Genomic DNA, 21,218 nt, shown 5'->3' with positions numbered 1-21,218 from the left:
GTATTTGTAAATGCAAGCTGTGTGTGCACAACAAATACAGAACATGAACCATTCCTCCTAGAATTTCAAGAATTTAAATGCCAAATCCATTTAAAAAATAGAGTATATTCCTTACGGAGACAACAGGGACTCCCTAAGTGGAAAAAAAAAAACAAAAAAGAAAAAACACACAGCGGGTAGAAAATGTCATATCCATTTTCAAATGTGACACTGATGTCTTGACAGTGATATGCTCTGCAAAAGCCTACCAGAAGTTATACATGTGAGACCATACTTTGGATGTTTTCTAGAACATTTTCTCTACTATGCAGGTATTCTATTACAAATTCCCCTATGGATCACAAAACAAATTAAGCAAGGCAATGCACATTATGAGTACCTCAGGTGCAAGATGACAAACGTGCAGATGTAAATTGCAAGCTAGTTCACCATTACTGGTACCAAACTGGTCTGAGAGCAAATCCCACACCCCATACAGCAATGAAGCTATAATGCCTGTAACATTAGAAGTGAAGATACTATAACCTGAATTTACAAATGTATTCTTTAAAGCTCCCATTTCCATATGCTTTTCATTTTGCAAATTTGAACTGTTTGAGATGATAATTTTCCTGTGATGTGCATCTGCCCAACGCTCTTTGGGGGCAAGCCCATTATGTCCAAGTCTCAACTCCCTCTTGCTACTCATCCAACAACTCTTCTGGAAAGCAATCACCCCTCTAGTAGCAGGTCAGATGAGGAGATATCTTCCCATCAGATTGCTGGGACGGTGGCAGACTACTGCAGATTTAAAAATTACAACTCCTGCAACAACTTGTGTGCATGTATCTCAGGGCAGTCTGAAAGTGGTAGGGGGGAATACCAAGAACTGGCTTTTTGCTTATCAAACTGATTTGAAGGAGTACCGGTGCTAACAACTCATTAATTGTTTAAAAGAAGCAGGTGAAATTGCACATTTGAACTGTGAATACTGGGGAGGATGAACTTTAGTGTGGCCGGAGCAGAGAGATTTCTATGAACAATTTTTCCTGCATTTTGTAGGCCTTGCTTGACATGACTTTAGAAGGTGCAAGAGGTGTAATGTTTATACTTATAAGCTGTGTGAAAATATGCAATGTTTATACTTGTTAGTTGTGTGTTTATAATTATAAGGTATGTGAAAATAGTATGTTTATAGTAAGAAAGCCTTGAGAAACTGGAGATAATGAGACACCTGCAGATCTCAGGAAAACCCCCAAAGGCAGATCAATAGAAGGGACTTTGCATGCCAAGTATGATTTCAGACCGTGTGGACAGAGCAACAGGTCCAATAAACTGAAAGCATGAGACACGTGCAAAGACTGAACTATCCAATCACCTTGTTGTAAGCATGTACCCAGAACAAACTAAACTGTATAAAAGTTAACTCATTTAAATAATAAATTAGACATTTTGCTGATCAAATTGGTCTCTGAGTAATCTGTCTGTGCCGCTCCGCCAATACTTTACTAGCAGGAAATGCAAGACAGAGCTTTAGAGTTTGCCTTGTTGGTGACTCTTCCAAAGCACCAGAGAGTGTGGTTTTAAATGGATAATTATGTCGGAAGAAAGCCTAAAAGCCAAGATGAGGTTTCTTTCAAGTACAGCATGCACAAAGCACTTTCAATGTGTCTCTGTAAAAAAAGATCAACTCATCTGTGAATTACATGGACAGCTGTAAGAATCTTTCTAATATGATACCATGAAGAGCATGAAGAGTCCTATAGCTAAGTGCTCTTTAAAGCTTTGAGCAGATCGCACTGAAAGAGATCTGTCCTCCAAATCTGCAACTGTGCAGTAATCATAATCAATGGGAATTTATTTACTGTAAGCATAATGAAGTGGGCAGGTGTGGTAGTTTGGACTAGGCCTTCCTTGGTGACCAGTTTGTAACCAAGGAAGGGTCCAGATTTACCCAGTATTCCCTACGATTTTTACGTAAGCCAGGCTATAAGAAGAAAGGAGGAGAGGCCTTCGCTCTCTTTCCTTCTGGTGGCTTGGAGGTGCAGGTTCCCTGCTGTTGAGTCTGCTGTGTCGGGGAGCGAGGCCTGGTAAGGCCTTGTCGACCTTGGGAGACGGAGGTTGCCAGCGATCGTTCCAGAGTGACTCTCCGTTGTCCCAAGGAGAGTAGTAAGATAGTTTTTTAGCCAATTCTTTTAGTTGCTAGATATTGGGCTACTAATCGGGATATATATATATTTTATTTTGGTTTTGTTCCTTTTCCCTTACCCCTTCCCTTTCCCTTGTGAAATTATATATATATATATTTCAATTGTATATAACTGTAACGTAAGTGTAAATATATTTATATATATTGCTTTAGCTGTCTCTCTCTCGTTTTGGTTTTCTTGATTGTTATTTCCCTCTTCTCCCTGAGGTTTGGGGGGGAAGGGGGACTTCTTGCGGTAAGGTTTGGAGACTTGGCAGGGAGCCAGCTTCAAACCATATCAGCAGGACAAAACTATAACTTGAAAAGTCTCTCTACAAGCTCAGAAAGAAGTCAGAACTACTGCACTGAGGCTGGCTGATACACAAGAGAACCACCTCAACCGTGCTACTGACAGGCAATAAAATCGCTGAAATCTACATCTCTACGCTACTGAACATGATGCTGTTGCATTTCGGTGTAACTGAATTACAGAAAAAAACAAACACAATGGTTATAAAGATTTACAGGATGTCACAAAGACAAATCTATATGAAACAGAGCGCATTGTCCTTAAAAATATTCCCATTGTTATTGACACAAAATGAACAAGACTTGCACTATCCCTAAGTCATCTCTCTAACCGCAGCAGGAGTAATGGGAAGCCATTTTACCAATGCAGATACCAGTCATCTTAAGCCAGTATACTAATAAAATTAGGAAAACATGCACAAATTCTTACATACCTGATCTACTAATCCTGTCAATTCTGTCCATGCTAGAAGCAGAGATTCTGATTCGAGGGCTACTCTGATTAGAGGATTCAGAGCCTCCATCAGCAAAAGAGTCTTCAAATGCAAAAAGTATTTCTTTCACACATTTGTGACAGACATTGTGCTGGCATGGAAGGATCAGTGGATGGGTAAACAACTCCTTGCATGCTGGGCAGATAAGCTCTCTTTCGATACCCTTAATGGCAACCTTCATGATAGAAAGAGGGAGAAACAAGTGTAAGCGCAGGGAAACACGAGCCATTAAGATTTATGGCACTTCTCTGTCACCAAAATTCCATCTCTGTAGAATAAATCCACACAGTTTTATTTGGTTTGAGCCACTTCTCTGGCTAAAACTGCAAACAAATCTCAATTAACATTTATGAAAGCACTGACAGTGTTCATTTCAACTGAAGTGAGCACTGCCACTAGGCAAACTCAGTTCATCTTTAGGTCATGTCTGCATTGCAGGGGAGGAAAGGAGGGAGTAGTCTTAATTCCACTCAAGGACCTAGTGCAATGAGTGCAACCATACTTCTTAACAATAGGAGTCCATATGTTTAGCTTGCTTGCTCACTTTTCAGGAAGGGAGAAAAAAAAAAATGATACTAAGTGTCAGATACTCAGTACTGGTTAAACAACAGGCTTTCCTCACGCGTAATTCACATTTAAGGGCAGAAACTATTAGGACTATAGTTCTGAGTGCGGAACATCGTTTATTTATTTGTTTATGCGTTTTTTTACGTCCTTATCTGCCGCACAAAGATCCGCCCGTGGATCGGTGCAGCTCTTCAGTGATTCCGTGGCCCCCACGGTTCCCCTTGGCCCCGCGCCCCGCTAAGCATCAGGTGTCGGCGGGCGCAGGCACGGCCAGCCCAGCCCAGCGCCGCTCCCCGCGCCAGGGGGCCGCCGCTCCGCCCGGGCTCCCTGCCGGACCGGTTCCCCCAGGACCGCTTCCCCCCGGGACCGCTTCCCCCCGCGCCCCGTCGGAAGGGTTCGAGCCGAGCCCTGGCGCGCCGTCCGCTCCGCGGGGCTGCCGCCGGCGCCGCTCCCAGCTGGCGGGCCACGAAGCGTCGCGCACACCCATGAAGGACGGACAGACGGAAGAGACAGAACAGACACACAACCGCCAGCCCCCCGCACCTCGAAGCCTCGGAGGGGACGACCCCCCGCCCCGGCCGGGCCGCGCTCCGCGGTTCCCCCCGAGCTCTCCGCGCTTCGTCCGGCCGATCGCCCTTCATTCCGGGTTTTGCCTCCTCCGCCGGCCTCCGCGGGAATCGTCAGCCGGGCGGGCGGCCGGGACGCGGACGGGGAGCGCCCACGGCGGCGCCGGCGCAAAATGGGCGAGGAGGAAGCGGGCGCTGGCTCGGGCCGCGGGGCAGCGCGGGGCGGGGCGGGGCGGGGTGGCCGCTGCCCGCGGCAGCCGCCCGCAGAGCGGAGCTTTCCAGCCGCTCCCGTCGCTCCGCGTCCCGCGGGAGCGCCGATTTCGTGGCTATTGTTTTGGTTCTCGTCTTTCGCCGAGCGGCACCGGAAATGCCGCCCGTCCCGGCGGCCAGGAGTATCGAGTGCTCTCCCGCTCAGCCCCTGCCATTGATAGCCTCCCTTGGTGCCCGTGTCAGGGAATCAATGAATGGTAGAACGCTTTCGGTTGCAAGGGACCTTAAAGAGCACAGAATCAATTAGTTTGCAAAAGACCTCTGAGGTCGTCGACTCCAACCTGTGAGTGAACACTATGTCAGCCAGAACATGGGGCAAAGTGACATATCTAGTCTTTTATTAAACATCTCCAGGGACGGTGACTCTGCCATCTCCCTGGGCAGCCCATTCCAATGTCTAATCACCCCTTCTGTGAAGAAATTCTTCCTAATGTCCAACCTAATCCTTCCTTGGTACAGCTTAAGACCGTGTCCTCTCGTCCTGATCATCTCACTCCAACCCTCCGCTATGGGCAGGGACAACTTCCACTAGACCAGATTGCTCAGCCCCCCACTCAACCTGGCCTTGAACACTTCCAGGGAGGGGGCATCTACAGCTTCTCTGCACAACCTATGCCAGTGCCTCACAACCCTCATACTGAAGAATTTCTTCCTAGTATCAAATCTAAACCTGTTATCTTTAAGTTTGAAGTCATTCCCCTTTTTACACTCTCTGCCCACTTAAAAACTCACTCTCCCTCTTTTTCATAAGCTGCCTAAGTACTGAAAGGCCACAGTGAGGTTACCACTGAGCCTTCTCTTTTCTGTCCTTTGCAATCCCAGCTCTCTCAGCCTGTCTTCACAGAAGAGGTGCTCCAGCCCCCTCATCATTTTTGTGACCTTCCTTTGGACTTCTTCCAAAAGGTCTGTGCCTTCTTGTGCTGAGGACCCCAGAGCTGGACACAGTACTCCATATGGGGTCTCATTAAAGCAGAGCAGAGGGGAATAATCAGCTCCCTCACCCTGCTGTTTTGATGCAGCCCAGGATAATTGGCTTTCTGGGCTGTCAGCAAACACAATGTTGGCTCATGTCCAACTTTTCATTCACAAGAATTTTTCCACAGGGCTGCTCTCAGGGACTTCTTTTCCCTGTTTGCACTTGGACTTGTTGAACTTCATGAGATTCTCCTGGGCCCATTTATCCAGTTTGTCCAGGTCCCCATGGATGGCATCTCTTCCTTCTTTTGTGTCAACTGCGTGACTCAGTTTCATGTCATCTGCAAACTTGCTGAGACTGTGCTCAGTCTCGCTGTCTGTGTCACTGATAAAGATATTGAAGAGCACTGACCCCAAGACAGAGCCCTGAGGGACACCACTTGTCACTGGCCCCCACCTGGACATAGAGCCATTGACCACAACCCTCTGGCTGCATCCATCCAGCCAATTCCTTATCCACCAAATAGTCTGCTGCCCAGGCTGCCTCATATCTTAACCTTTTTAATGAGCCGGCTGCACTGGTGAGCACCAGGTTCAGTAACCCTTCTCCTCCTCTGGCTGCTTTTTCTAGTATTTGCACCAGGAACTTGTCCTCAATGCACTCCAGGAATCTCCTGGACTGCTTACAGCCAGCTGTATTGCTTTCCCAGCAGATATCTAGGTGGTTGAAACCCCCCAGCAGGACGAGAGCCCGTGAGCACAACGTAACTAAACCGAAGCAAAAAGTCCTCACCAACAGGCTCCCCCTGATCATGCAGTCTGCAGTAGACCCCAACCACAGCATGCCCTTTGCTGCCCTGGTCATTGATTTTTAGCCATAAACTTGTTCATGGCAGTTTCTCAAAGGCAGCTCTTCACAGTCTATCCGTGTTAGAAAGGTGTGTGGCTTTCTTTGGGAAGAACACCACCATCTTACATGCGGTGTGGGAAAGGCAGCTGGACCGTATACTTTAAGGGTGCAGGAGGCACACACCAGGCAGCTTTTGTGGCAGCCAGGATGAAAAAGAGGTGGGGAAGAGGTTATGACTGTCAGTATCCCCTACTCTCCACTTACAGTGTATTTCCATTGGAAAAGGGATAGTAAATACCCTTTTCACCATCTGCCAGAACAAACGAAAATACTTTTAAATCTCCAACATCTCTGGGTTTTGGGAAGGGTGTGGACACCACCATTGCAGATGCAATAGTTAATATAGCATTAAACTAAGGGATTAAAAAAAAAAGGAAACTTGGAATGAAAGCATACACTGTATGTACATTACACAACGGAAGGAGGTTTAGTTAATTAAAACAGATGAAGCCTGAGCTGTGTGAATGATGAAATGCTGTCAATTTGACAAACCCTAAACTTGACCTACTTGCCTATTTAAAAAACAAACATCAGGATAATAAGTTCATTTTCCCTCAAAATTACCCTTCCTATGAGTCAATAAAACAAACATACTTGAAATGTCTTACTTCGGTATTATTTATACCTGTTTTTTGGTGGTCTGGACATGAAATTCAAAGGGAAAATTCCACTCAGAAATCATGAAGGCAGGTGATTTTTTGCATGTCCAGTACTACAAAGAAGAACTTTCTACAGAAGACTTACAATGTTTCACATTTACTTTAGAAACCACCCTCATAAAAATAGAGAGTACTGTGCTTGAAATTGTTCTGATAATACCAGTAAATGGACAGTATGCATATTCAAATTGAAACATGTCACTTAACTGAGAAGGGGGGAGAACGTGTTGGTAAGGCCATGGGTTGTCAGCCTTCCAACTACATTTTGACTAATGATTTACAAGCCTCTGAATCATTATCTTTATACTATTTACTATTCTTTAACCACCTCTACTATCCCCAAATGATGCTACAGGCAGGCTTTAAGGTTGCAGCTCTTTATAAGCCCTTGTCTACAATAGCACACTACCCATTGCTGACACTGGATGTCGTTTATTTAGGGCCAGATAAACGATCAGCTGCAGATTAGAACAAAGACCCCTTGGCTGCCTTTGAAACAGAAGGAAGAAATTTTGTCTTTGGTGGCAGAGCAAGGCAAATCATTTTGCATTCATTTCAGAGGTGGAAGTGCCAGCACAGGTGGGTGCTACTGGTGTGGCCAAACCTGGAGCACACATTTTCCTCCTGTTCTCCCACAGCCTTCACGTGGGCTACAGTGCCAACTACTGTTAATGCCAGGACTTGTGAGTGATTCTTTTTTCAATCTCTTAATAGATCATTAAGGTATTATCTTGTTTGTGTGCCTGTTTGCTCTGGCTTCAGGGTACTTTACAGCAGGACTGTAATTACCACCTCCATCACGTTAAGATGTTACATGGGTGAAAATGTCCTTGAAGGCCTCCAAAGGTCAAAACTTCCCCTTCTGCACTCACACCTTTTTAGTAGCCTCCGCCAGCCTAGGTCTACTAAATTTGCAGTGCCAAAATTTGCATTAGCTTTATGGTACTGAGAAGAAAGCACAGCAGTTAGGAATCACTGGTACATTAAAAAGGTAAGAGCAGGAACCAGTGTCAGAAAAGGCTCCTGTCCTTAGCTTCTGCAGAAGGGGTTAGTAAGACCAACATTGCCACAGAGCTTGGACCTACTCTTCTGCTTTGCTTCCAGCTAAAAACATATTTCAGTTAGACATCTGTTCTGCTCTCAAGGGACTCCCTTTGCATGGAGTAATGTCTGGGAAGTGTCAAAATAGTTCTAACACATCCTTCAGGAGGCAGGGTCTGACCAGGCATTATGGCGTGCCTTGCGTTCACAAGACAGCAGAAGATAGAAACTGGAATGGGTAGGGATTACCATCTTATTTTCCCTCCTCCCTCAGATTAAAAGTGGTTGTTAATTTAATAATTGTTACGCAACAATCTCCCAAGTGCTCATTCCCATTAACTATCAGTATAATTTCAAGGAGGACGCAGCACTGGTTTTCAACTAACTGTAAAAATCCCATACTTGTTAAGCAGTGCAGTTGCAATCCTACTGCGTGAAGCAACACAAGCCTGTCCCAAGGCACCAGGGAGGTTCTGCCAACACCTCCCCTGCCTTCAGTAGTCAGGTCCTCAGACCAAAGCTTTTCAAGATATTTATTTTCACGCTGCTTTTGCAACCATGGCTCAAGACTCAGTCGGTTTCCTGATGGTCTGCACTCCTCTGACTGAAGAATAGAGTCAATGCATCACAGCAGAGATACGCAGGATGAAGATGGGGTTTTTTTTCCTGAGCTAACACGACTGACTTGGGGATCAATCACAGACACTTTTCTCTCTGTGCAATGTATTTACTTCCAGGATGGATGCAGAGGGGTTTTAGCCTGCATCCCACTCTCTGTAAATTGTCAGTGATACACTTTGCTTCTCTACTTAGTCCTGAAGATGACTCCTATCCAGAGGATTTTCCCAATCATCCCAAGATCTATTTTTAGCTCAGCAATAAGGCAGGAATTTATGTTGTCTGAGAGAAACGTGCCTGTTTTGGCTCGGAAATACAGGCTTAACTTTGTCTTTGCAATGGTTATCCTTCAACCGTGTGACCCTGAACAGCCAGCAAGTATCTATAGACCTTGGGTGTTTTAAAGTTATTATGACTTGAGAATTTCTTGTTGTAAAACAAAAGTATCAGTCCCTACTCCTTTGATTCAGGATTGTTTATCTTCTCTGCAAAGATGTCCTACAGGCCCATAACCCTCAAGTTTGGATGGGATTCCTAACAGATCCCATAACCTGATCTGAACTGAACAAGTTCTGAAGGTCCCACATGACACTGCTATGCACAGAGCACTGAGTCAGTAAAGGCTATGCTCATCAAACTGTCAGAATATTGGGGCTGCAATCAGCTTTAGGTAGGATTTGTAACAAGGACATCTCAAAGTATGTTAAATTGGCTCAGAAGATCTTTACTTTTTCACTTACTGCCATATGTACAGTACTCTACTTCATGTCCAGGACACCTGGAAAGCAGTACTTGCAGGAGAACCAAGGAACAACTACAGGCAGCAGTCCACACAGAGGACTCTGCTCTTTCCCTTCATGCATTGTAATCACTTGCCAAGCAAATGAAAAAATTATAATGAAAAAGCTTTACAAAAATACATGATATTCAGATCAAAAACTTCCAGCTCTGAATTAGGAGAGAGTCATACATGTGAAGAAATGACTACTGTTAAGTAGAAAGGAAGTGTAAAGGTTACTCTCAAAAGGATTTCGAATATAAAACATTTACATTTTTAAAAAAATAATAAAATCAAATTTACAGGAAGACCAGTCACAGACTACATTTCTGACACCATAAAGGTATTACATGAAAAATAAGGACAGTACACATGGAGCACATGGGGAACCTTCTCTCCTTCACTTCAGATTGTAGATACCCCTGTCACAGAGGACAGGGTTGTCAGCTCTCCCTTGCCATGTCATATCCCGTGCATTTGAACATGCTTCAGGGAACCAGCTACTGGAAAGATGAGGACATGTCTAAGATGTGGAAACACACCTTTGTCACACAGGCTGACTAACTCAGCTAAGTAACTGTGATTAAAAGCTGTGAAGACAGGCAAATTGGATTCCAATTGCTCTTGACTGCTGGGTTTCAAACTCAGATCCCTCTGCAGTATCTAACTTAATATTGTTACTTAAAATTGAACTCCAAGTTATCTTTACGTGCTCTTTCACCAAAGTTGTCTTTTTGTGCAAATACCTTTCACAATATATACACAGTCTGGCACGCTGTAAATCAATACTCTGTAAATTGAATAATTCACTCTTAAAGGTGAGGTCCTCCTCATAGGCACCCAAACCCCAAAGAAGTGCTTTTCTACACATAAGCAAGAAATACGTAAAGCCTTATCTTCTTCAACACGAGGAATAGATCTCCAGTTCCACTGAGTCAGGCAGCCCAGAGCAACCTGCCAGCCCCCACTACTAAATTATGCTGTATTTCCCTTCTCCAGCTTCTCACGTGGTTTGGATTTGGACCCCTATATGGCTCTATCCCTTAATTTCACCCCGATAAAAGCTGAAATGCTACCACAAGAGAATTTTCCATCAGTCTTTATATGAACCAGGCTGAAGAAAGGAACAGAAATCAGTGTCACCTGCTGGTTCCAGGTGGAGATCATGCAGAATTTCAAATGTTCTTAAAATTATCTTTATATATTTCTCATGTTCACATCATGTGGGGTTTAGGGCTTGTTTCTAGTAGTGTCTATCTCTCTACATGCTTTTTCTGGAGAATTGTTTTAAAGCTGTTCCTCCTGAACAACAAATTGTCAGTTTCTGCAAACAATGTGAGGGAAAAAAAATTTAAAAATAGGGCAAGAAATCAACAGCTAGTGCACAAGGATAGTGTCAGTGTCATTACTCTATCTTTGAAACAAACATATCAGCTTATTGATTTTATTAAGTTACAGAAAAATGCCTGAAAATGGTTTTACAAAACAGATAGCAAGCATTGGTGTCATTTACCCCATCAGACATCAATATTTCTTTACAGCACCTAAAACTTATTTGAAGTTAATATTACGAGAGAATCAGATTCATTAAAAAAACCCACACCCATTCATCTGTGCAAGTAAAACAGTTTGAAATGGAGCTTGGGTGAATAACTGGGGGGGGCGGTATGTGTGAGTTTTGACTACTGCAAAAGTCAACTTACAGGGAGGAAGTTGGGGGTGGGACAGGGAAGATGGGGGTGTTGGAAGAAGCCTAAGACTGTGTCTGGAATAATACATCATTTTGAGATGGTTGGGTGTTTGTCCTTGCTGTTGTTTGAGCTGATACTTCAGAGTCCTGAAAAAAGGTCATATAATCTCCTTCTGCCCCAGTGCATCCGATACAAAATGCAGTTAGTTGTTAATCTATCACAGGGGTATTTTGGAGTTCTCAGATGCTTCTGTGACATTCGTGACAGGTGCCTTGGAGGCCCAGAATAACTCAGACTTTGTGGATATATAACAGATGTTGTGGATATATGGATTACACAAGGACTGTTTTATTGGGACTAAAAGTGCTACATGAACCTTTCTGTTCTAGGTACAATATGCAAGTTGTGTATGTGAAAGAGACTCACAGAGGAATAATTAGTATAGATCATTAATAGAGACAGTAGGTTTTTGAAGTGACATTCCCTGGGGAAAAGTGACATATAATGATTTGCCCTGTTTGAGAGGTCTGACAGAGGCTGCAAGCTAAGTGGAAAAACAGCATGCTTGCCAAAAGATGTCACATGCCCAGCATCTAAGAGCTGATGCATCGTACCTGTTGGGACCCATCGGGACCCTACATATGGAGAGCTGAGTGTGTAAGTGTAAAGTATTCTTTATTGATCCTGTTGTTCTAATAGTTCTTTGTTCAGTGAAAGACAAGATGCTTAGCAGTTAACTCAAAGCATGTTAATGCTTCCAGGTTTTATGGTAAAAATTTTATTGATGTAGAGGAATGGGAAAGGGAAAACTGGGGTTCTGGAACCTCTAAGCAACAATATCCTGGCCTCAAGCAAACACAGTTTACCATACAGAAGAGTCCTTTTGCAGACATGATTTATGTCATCTGAGAAAGCAGTTTAATTATCCCAACAGAACACCTCCAAGCTGCTGGTTAACATCAATAAATTACAAAGTGGATGTAATCTAAAACCCTGGTATGAAGGGAAAAAAATACAAAAGGCAAATGTGGAGAGCAAGAGGTCTCAGAGCTTGGCATTGGAGAGGGTCAAGCAGTGACTGCCACTGTGGAAAGTCTGTGAAGGTCACAGAGCTGGTACTGCTCCTCTTTTCTTCGAGTACATCAAGTGTCTGTGATGATGGGACTTGGCAATATTTTTGTTCATGTATAAACAACAGCACTGTTTGTGATTAACTTGCATATTTCACACTACTGTGCTAACTCTGCTGTCTACCAAGCCATATGCTCTTCCAGAGGGTGTCTGATTAAAGTACAAACTGTCTAACTGTGGGAAAAGGGACACACATAGCACGCCATTACAGGCTAAGGTAGTTTCTGGCCTGAACCCCTTTATGATTTTGTTTATTATGTAAAATGAACAGTAACAAGACTTGTTCATCTGAATTTTCCTTTAATGCCACAGGCATGGTTACTCCTGGGCAAGGAGAAGAAAATTATGCAGGAAGTGCTTCATTCACCTGCTCTAAAGGTTCGTCCAAAACTTTCAGAAGAGGGGGGGAGGAGAGGGAGGAGGAGAAAGACGCGCACAAAGAACAGGCTGTAAAGGCAGCCTTTGGAGATATGCTAGAAAGTCACCAGGATGCATTTGAAACAATCTTTCCAATAGCACCATTGTTTGCTACACTTGGTTTTAAGTTTAGAATATTGTGACTGCTTCAGTGTTTTGAAACCCACTGGCGGAGTCTTTGGGGCTCCCGGGTTTTCATATATACCAGCAGTTCACAAGTACAAAAAGTTGGATTCCCTCCTTTTTTCAACAAAAGACACGTGCAAGTCTCCCTCAAAACGCTTGCCAACTCTGAATCAGTTCCTCAGAGAGACACTTCAGCGTTGCTCGCAGCCAGTTGCTCACAGCAGAATCCCGCAGGGACAGGGGTGCACCGGCCGTCGCACCCCACATCCCTGAGCTGGCAGACCGCCGCACACGGAGCAGGGGCAGGGCTGTGAAGGCGCCGGATGCCCGACTGTGCTGTGCTGAGGGACACTTCGCATTGAAATTTAATTTTTTTCTTTTACCTTTTTTACCCCACAGCTTCGGAAGCATGTGGCAAATATAAGTCGAGCCTCCGAAGTACATTAGCTCCAAAGACGAGTCATTCATCCCCTCAACCTCCCTCCAAAAAGCCCCCCCAAAAAAAACATTTCAGGAGGGAACCGGCTCTCCCCTCGGGCTGTGCTCTCCTCCCCGCGCGCTGTCCCGGGGATGCCGAACCACGCTCCGTCCTTACCCTGTCCCGCTTCAGCAGTTCCAAGATGTAGGAGAACCGGCTGCTGTCCGCTGCCACCTCCATGGCCCCGCAGCCGTGCCGCGGGATCACGCCGCCCCTCCGGTCCCCTCGTCCCTGCAGCGCAGCCCTTGCCCCCGCTGCTCTCCGGGGGAGGGCCGTCGTGCTGCGACAGATGCTCCGCCCGCCCACCCGCTCACGGGTCTGAGGATGCCCGTGAAAACCTCTCACCCTGCAGCAGCGCGGGACGACTGTCGGGTACCTGGAGGTGCTCAGGCACACCGCCTCTGCTCAGACGCTGCGACCCTAAAAGCTGCGTTAAGGCTGGAAGGGTTACACCTACTTATGGTCTCACCAGATCTGAGTGGTACTGTATAAATCACTCTCATCTTGCACGGAGCTGATGGTGGTGCATGCCCACAAGGCCAACACCCAAGGTGGGCATGCCTCTTTTCAAAGAATGGCTTGATGTGGGATATATGCTGAGGTACAGCATGATGCATTTGCCTCCGGGCTCCATTTGGTTTTCTTAAATTCCAAGTATTTGTTTAGATGAAAAATTGTGTCTAAATACATCTGCAGAGAAGAGCATCTACTAATATAATGTATGTAGGTGTGTGTATGATCTGCCTCATGTGTTTGCACCTGGCTAGTGGTGTGTTTGTGGGGTAACTCAAACAGGAGGAAAACTTCCTATCACCTCTTTTTCTGCATCCCAGAAAAATTTCTCATCTCCCACTAGAGATGAGGTGGATACAAGATGCCTATATACAACTGTGACAGAAAAACTGGTCCCAGCAACTCAAGTACCTTCTACTCCTTGATTAAGGCAACCCTAAGGTCCCACTGAAATGTTCACACCAGAGGGGAGAACCAGCTACCAAGAGAGGCAGGCACAACCACCCAGACCCAGTGGGCAAAGGGGCCCCAGAGGAAAGCTGGGGAATGGTGACTGAGACATGGCAGACATCACATTCCTGCTCCCTGCCTGTCTCCACTCCATGATGCTGCTATACCTTCCTTCTGGTTGAGGCACTGCAGGTCACTTCAGCCAGCAGCTGGCTCATTTCTTCCTCTTCTAGTCTCAAACCTCCCCAAACCCAAAGGTACAGCTGCATCCAAGACCTGGGGGAGAGGGACAGGTGAATGGCCAGTACACTGCTCTCTCACCAACTCTATTCCAAACTGAGAGGTGGAAGGCAACAAGCCCTTCTTATGCTGTAGCTATCAGGTAGCCCATGGAGCATATCACCCCTTTGTGGTGAAAACATACCAAAGAGTATTTTATAACAGTATAATGTATCCCCTCAGAGGCTGTATTTCCTAAGCATACTGATATAGTAGTAATGTTATCCCAGATTCTTCCTTCAGGTTACTCACTGAAACAGAATATTCTGCCTTTCTCAGGAAACAAGACTCATGAATAGCTCCAGACATTTCTGTTACTAGATACTGTACAATTATATGTATCGAATGACTCATTAATCAAATAGCTTGTTATTATGATATAGACAGGCTTTCAGTGCTCCACTTCTTGCTTTTGTGCAAACACCCTGGGAATAAACAATGGGCAGTGGTGCTGGGGACAGTCAGCTGCCATCACCCACATAGCTGAGAAGTCCTCAATGCATAACTCAGCTCAATGTGAGATATTTTGCTTCTCTGATCTAATTTCAGCTCACCAAATGGCAGTCATGTAGGAAATTTTCAGTACTGTAATTTCTTTGGGTCAGTGTTGGGCTCTGGCAGAGAGCAGGGCTGGCCAAGGCTGGGACAAGGGACTGCTTGAAGGGATGCCTTGTTTCTCCCAAGCTGCTCAAGTCCAGTAGTCATCTGCAGGAAACCATGCTGGTTGTGGCCTCAGCAGCAGTGGCACTCCCGCATCCAGGAAGGTTGTGTCACAGTATCGGTGTGAATCTCCAGATGATAACCAGCACCAAGCAGCAAACATACCTTTGACCCTGCTGCTCCGTAACGACAGGCTTTGTGAAAAGCCAAGGAATTTACAACCCTTTCTGTTCCACAGTGCAAGAACACAATATGTAGCTGTTTACTCTACTGGAATCCTTTCGTCTGGAGGCACACCTGCATTTGAATCTCATTGCAGATTTGTTATGCTCATGTTAAGTGACTCTCAAGAACAGCCTGACAAAACCTGTGAGACAAAGGTCTTCTGTGGTACACAAACCATGGGCCTGCTCCAAATCAGCACTTTTGTCTTGCCTTCTTTGGCCATTAACCACACTGTTTCATTTTGAACTATGTGCTCTGAATTTCTGGCTCCTGTCTCATCTTCTCATTTTTTTATTTTTTTTTTTTTGAGGGGGGGTTTGTTCTGTTTCTGCTAGGTGTTGTAGGTTATGGATAGCCTGGGCTGTAATTCAAGGACTTGGGACAGAAGGGATGATTTCTGATTCCTCTCCCTTCACCTCCTCATGTCCCACTTCCATAAATTCATTAATGTAAATGTAAAGAGATGTAAATGTAGCTCAAGTCATGAACTCAGTCAGGGCAAGAAGGATATAGTAGAAGATGGAAGAAGCTGATGGTTCTTTCATGATCTCCTCTTGGAGTGTTTTTGTTTCAACATTAGTGCTGTTAGGACTCCAAGTTCAGGTGGCTGCCAGTGATATTTAAGCAGGACAATGCCACAAACCACTTTTGCATTAATTTCACAGCTTCAGCAGTGGTATCCTCCTAAGCAGTTCTGGCTGGGATGATCCTGGCCTCTGCATGATAGCACTCTCTTGCCATCAAGCCTTTGACACCGTCTCCCACAGCATACTCCTGAAAAAGCTGGCAGCCCACGGCTTGGACAGGAGCACTCTGTGCTGGGTTAGGAACTGGCTGGAGGGCAGGGCCCTGAGAGTGGTGGTGAATGGTGCTGCATCCAGTTGGCACCAGTCACCGGTGGTGTCCTCCAGGGATCAACACTGGGGCCAATCCTGTTTAATATCTTTATTGATGATCTGGATGAGGGGATTGAGTGTACTGTTAGCAAATTTGCAGATGACACCAAGCTGGGGGAGAGTGCTGATCTACCAGAAGGCAGGAGGGCTCTGCAGACGGACCTGGACAAGCTGGAGAGCTGGGCTGATTCCAACAGTATGAGGTTCAACAAGGCCAAGTGCCAGGTCCTGTGCTTTGGCCATAACAACCCCCTGCAGTGTTACAGGCTGGGCACGGAGTGGCTGGAGAGCAGCCAGACAGAAAGGGACCTGGGAGTTTGGATTGACAGGAAGCTGAACATGAGCCAGCAGTGTGCCCAGGTGGCCAAGAAAGCCAATGGCATCCTGGCCTGGATCAGGAACGGTGTGGCCAGCAGGTCCAAGGAAGTGATTCTGCTCCTGTACTCAGGGCTGGTGAGGCCACACCTGGAGTGCTGTGTCCAGTTCTGGGCCCCTCAGTTCAGGAAGGATATTGAGGTCCTGGAGCAGGTCCAGAGAAGAGCAACAAGGCTGGGGAAGGGACTTGAGCACAAGTCCTATGAGGAGAGGCTGATGGAGCTGAGGTTGTTTAGCCTGGAGGAGAGGAGGCTCAGGGAGACCTCATCACTCTCTACAACTATCAGAAAGGAGGTTGTAGCCAGATGGGGATTGGTCTCTTCTCCCAGGCAACCAGAAGTAGGACAAGAGGGCATGGTCTTAAGCTCTGACAGGGGAGGTTTAGGTTGGATATTAGGAGGAAATTTTTCATGGAGAGAGTAATCAGACATTGGAATGGGCTGCCCAGGGAGGTGGTAGATTCACTGTCCCTGGAGTTTTTTAAGATGAGATTGGATGTGGCACTTAGTGCCATGGTCTAGCAACCATGGCAGTGTTGGATCAAGGGTTGAACTTGATGGTCTAGGAGGTCTTTTCCAACCCAGTTGATTCTAAGAGTCTATGATCAACCCTGCAGAAAAGTGTATGTCTGCAGAGTCGTGCAAGCCTGAGCAGAACCCTTTGGACCATTCAGTATAATTAACACAAGTGGCATCCATAGATCCAGACTAGCTAGGAATTTGGGACTATCCTCTGCAGTAGATATCAATTCCTGTAGCCATTCTACTGGCTCACGTTTACCTTCCCTTGGATGGAAGACACTTGTGCTAGCCTTTGCCTTGAGTGACTGAAGGCTGACAGGGGAATGTGCTCTCGGAAGGCTGGAGGTGGATGGAGAAGCTTCACGTTGCAGCTGGTGGCCCAAGGACTTTCACCCTTCTTGGTAATGATTGCTGTGTTTTACACAACCTTTACTGAGATGGGACATATGTCAGAAATAGCTGGGAGCTCCTCACCTGTTCCACAGAATTGCAGATATGCAATTTGTTTTCACATTTTTATTCCTTTTGTTTCATCTCTTAGTTCAGTTCCTTTCTGTGGAACCAGGATGTCTGAAAATTAATTTTAACTTTCTGTTGTCATGAAATTATCAATATCAGACTGTCATATTATGTTAAAATGAAGCAGTAGGATTTTATTTGTTTTCTATCACTTCAACTTGAAGCAGATCTCCAAAAAACCAAGGATCCCAGTCAGATTATCAACTGATGTAAACTAAGTTGTATAATTTTATATCAGTAGAAAAACTGGTTCTGTATTGCAATCCTGAAATACCATGCAACACATTGTTCTGTCCTGGCATGTTGGTATACAAATTAAAATACAAAGGAAATTTGTGTGTCCTGACCTGTGAATTATGTTAATTCTCACAGGACAACAACAACAGCTCTAGATTTTCTGTTTGATCTCCTTCCTTGTCTTACTTTCTAATTCTGAACCAAATTGAGCAGTGAAGCCTATTCAGATGCTCTTCTTTTTCTGTTCCCCTAGGATTGTAAGATATTTTCCTACTTCCATTGCACAGGGAATCCACTCAAGCATGCACCCTTGGCAGCTGTCTAGCACCGTGGTGGGGTGGGTCTTCTCCCTGTACACCACACTTGAACTTGTTTGCCGTCATTACCTGAGGAAATCTACTTAAAGAGTGTTTGAAACCAGTTGCAGGTGGTGATATGAGAAGAGTTAACACAAATAATTCAGTACAGAGGAGAGAAAGAATGCTTCAATTTTATAGTATGCATGGGGAAAATGGATCTGGGTAGATGTACTTTCATCTCAGACAACTCCGATATCACTGAGTGTTGCAATACTAGAGCAATGCAGACACAAGAAAGATGATGTTAAAGGTAGTAAAAACCAGTAGTGGTGTTCAGCATGAACTGCTTCAGTGTTAAATTGCACATGTGAGCAAACACTGCAAGTCATGAAAAAGAACCTCTGAAATGCATATCCAAGTGTGAATGCTTCTGAAAATGATTGTGACCTGCTTTTATTCTCTTAACAGCATTCAGGTCTGCGTCCAGCTCGAACAATATGAAAGAGAATCCATGTAAATAGTTTATGAATTTTAGATAAGCTGCTTCCTTCCACAGGGAATGATGTAGATGTGAACTGTCACTAGCAGGAAAACTACCATGAAACAGATGAGACCTTCTGATGGTTGGAAAGCTATTGCAAGCAGAACAAATGAGACCAAATTATTTCAAAGATCACTATATTTGCATGCATTAAACCCCATTCCCTCTTGTTCTTTTAGGTACCACAAGGGGATTTTTTCCCCCATTCTCACCTGTGCTGCTCTGGGTTAGAAAAAGAAGCACAACTCTCTGGACTCTCCTAATGAGCAGTCAGGAAACCATCTTCTTCTCTGTCTCTTCCACAGCTTGGTTGAGGTCCACCTTTAGCTGGAGAACTCCTGCACCTTTGCCCTGTCAACTGTGTTAATAAATCCTACTCAGGATTCAGATTTAGCCTGTGATTGCGTGGGATCCCCAGATCTCTGACTGTGATCCATCTGCCAATTCATATCTCTACTTTCTTCTGGAGATCGTGATTTTTGCCCTCTTAATGTCTCTAGATTCTTTAGTGATCCAATTTTTTCTCCCCATCACCATAGACTGAAACAGAGTTTTAGATATTTTTATATGCCTTGTTCTAATAGACACTGCCAAAAACATGAAGGTCACTAAACCCATGAAATAAAATAGGACCAACAAACAACTGAAGCAGTTTGGCTGCTGCTATGTGGCTAAGTCAACTCTATTGCTAATGGTCAGAATAAATGTTCTCACCTTCACCCATACGTCTCATTTCCCATACTTCTGGCCTATCCTCAGCCATAGGTAAATGTAATAAAATCAAAAAGTGAATTTCAAATCCACAATACATTGGAGCCAGATATTTTGTTCTACTGCACTCAGACCTATTTGACACTGGAGATATCAACCTCTGGGCATTTTGTCTTCCTCCTTTGAAGACCTCTATTCAGGTACTATAAGCATATTCATTCAGCATTTGTGATACATAAACACACAAAATAAAATTATTTGAAAATTACCTTTATGCATGATTTCCTCCTAGCTTGTCCCATGCAACCCTACTACAGTACCACATGCCCCCGGGAACAAGCTCATTTAAGAAATATGGGTTAAGTATGTAGACTAGTATTAATATTTAATGTATTGAGTATGTTATTAGATATTTATGAAGAATAAGCTAAAGTACATAATGATGCATACTATGAATATATAATGTAATTGCCATTTTTTGTTGCAACTACAGTTAATCAAGTTTGACAATATAAAGAGAATTTTGGGTATCTAGAGTTTTAACAAATATTAATTGAGCAAAACACAGCAAGCTTGAGTATATTAATTTACTCATTAAAAGAAAGTTGTCTAATGAAGAAATCAGAGACATGCAAATCAGGGAAAAGATAAGGTAAAGATAAGCACTGCTGAGATCTGCATGCAAATGTTGTGATGTATGTTTTAGTGATTTTGTGTGTTTTGCAAAAGGAGTAGATCTGTAACAGTGAAGGCTCTGAAGAGTGAAGCATAGACACAAAAGCTTTTCAGACTCAGTTGGTCTTCAAGGATTATTACGCTCCTGTACAAATGGGATAAAGCTTGTCCAGCTCTCGTCTTCAAGGTTTAAACATGTCATCTGGGCTCCTGCAATTTTCTTTCAGCTTAACTACACCAGGATTAGGTTTGAGTTAGCTTTCCTTTTTCAAAATGGCCTGCCATGTTCCTGCAACAAAATTCTTCCCCTGCGTTTACCCATGGGTTAATGAAATCTTTAATACCCATGAAAATTGGATTAAGCTCCCTGTGGATTGACTTTGCACAGAGCAAGACTGGTGCAGAGCCCACTATGCCAGACAAAGGCTGACCCTCCTGGCATCACACAGCACCAGAATGAACCTACCCCTTTACAGGTGTGCCTGTAGCAGATGTCACGTTGCTGGAGTACCTGCCTGCAGGAGCACTGTCTCTGCTGGCCTGGGCAGGCAGCACTGCACTGGTGGAGTTCCTGCATCTCTTTACCTCTGTGAAGGCTGACAGAGGTGCTGGTGACCAGTCAAAGAATGACTGGCTCAAACAAAGTGGACTTATGTATACAAAGGGACATGCATCACAGAGCAAAAGGCCAGAAATGTCACTTTGGGGAATTTATCTGAAATCACAGCAAAGCAAATTGTTCCTTGTAGTGTTAAGGAAAGCTGAGGGTAATGCACAGAGACACTCCTGCTCCCTGGTCCCTTGTATGGAGCATGAAGAGGATCTGGGCCTGCATTTTTTTCTGGACCTGAGACTGATGCTAAGGCTGGCCAGCAGTTTTTGGGGTCCAACTCCTCAAATCATGACTCTGCCTGATTCCCTGTGTGTGTTGCAGTGCAGAATAAACAGAGCATCAGGATGCAGAGCCACAGCAGCAGCGCTGCAGCTCTGAGTGCTTGTCCCTCACACTCTGCAGTGCAGAGTGAGCTGGTACGAGCTCTGTTGTGTGAGCCTTGTTGCTTTCATCACATGGGCCATGTGCAGAAGCACGATCTCTCACAAGCACCTATGCACTGTACTGGAGCTTCTAGAAAAGGAAATTTCTCTGGCTTTCCATCCAAGTTCCTTTTCATTCCTTTGA

At 44.7% G+C, this 21,218-nt stretch overlaps 1 protein-coding gene across 3 annotated transcripts in view; it reads right to left on the bottom strand.

The window, feature by feature from the left end:
* TRIM36 (tripartite motif containing 36) overlaps positions 1–13,361 on the bottom strand; it is a 32,090-nt gene extending 18,729 nt beyond the window's left edge. For 2 of the 3 annotated variants that reach the window (XM_008923276.3, XM_018086202.2), the window contains exons 1-2: positions 13,255–13,361; positions 2,911–3,145 (exon numbers count right to left, since the gene is read on the bottom strand). In XM_008923276.3, the coding sequence (XP_008921524.2) occupies positions 2,911–3,145; positions 13,255–13,317 (298 nt within the window). In that variant the 5' untranslated portion in view covers positions 13,318–13,361. The remainder of the gene's footprint in view (positions 1–2,910; positions 3,146–13,254) is intronic. The other variant, XM_018086204.3, reaches the window with a different exon arrangement.
* Between the last annotated feature and the right edge of the window lie 7,857 nt (positions 13,362–21,218).

This window comes from Manacus vitellinus, unplaced genomic scaffold (assembly GCF_001715985.3).
Source record: "Manacus vitellinus isolate BGI_N305 unplaced genomic scaffold, ASM171598v3 scaffold_9_pilon, whole genome shotgun sequence".
NCBI lineage: Eukaryota > Metazoa > Chordata > Aves > Passeriformes > Pipridae > Manacus > Manacus vitellinus.
Note: the sequence above shows the minus strand (reverse complement) of the source record. Positions and strands in the feature narration are given on the sequence as shown.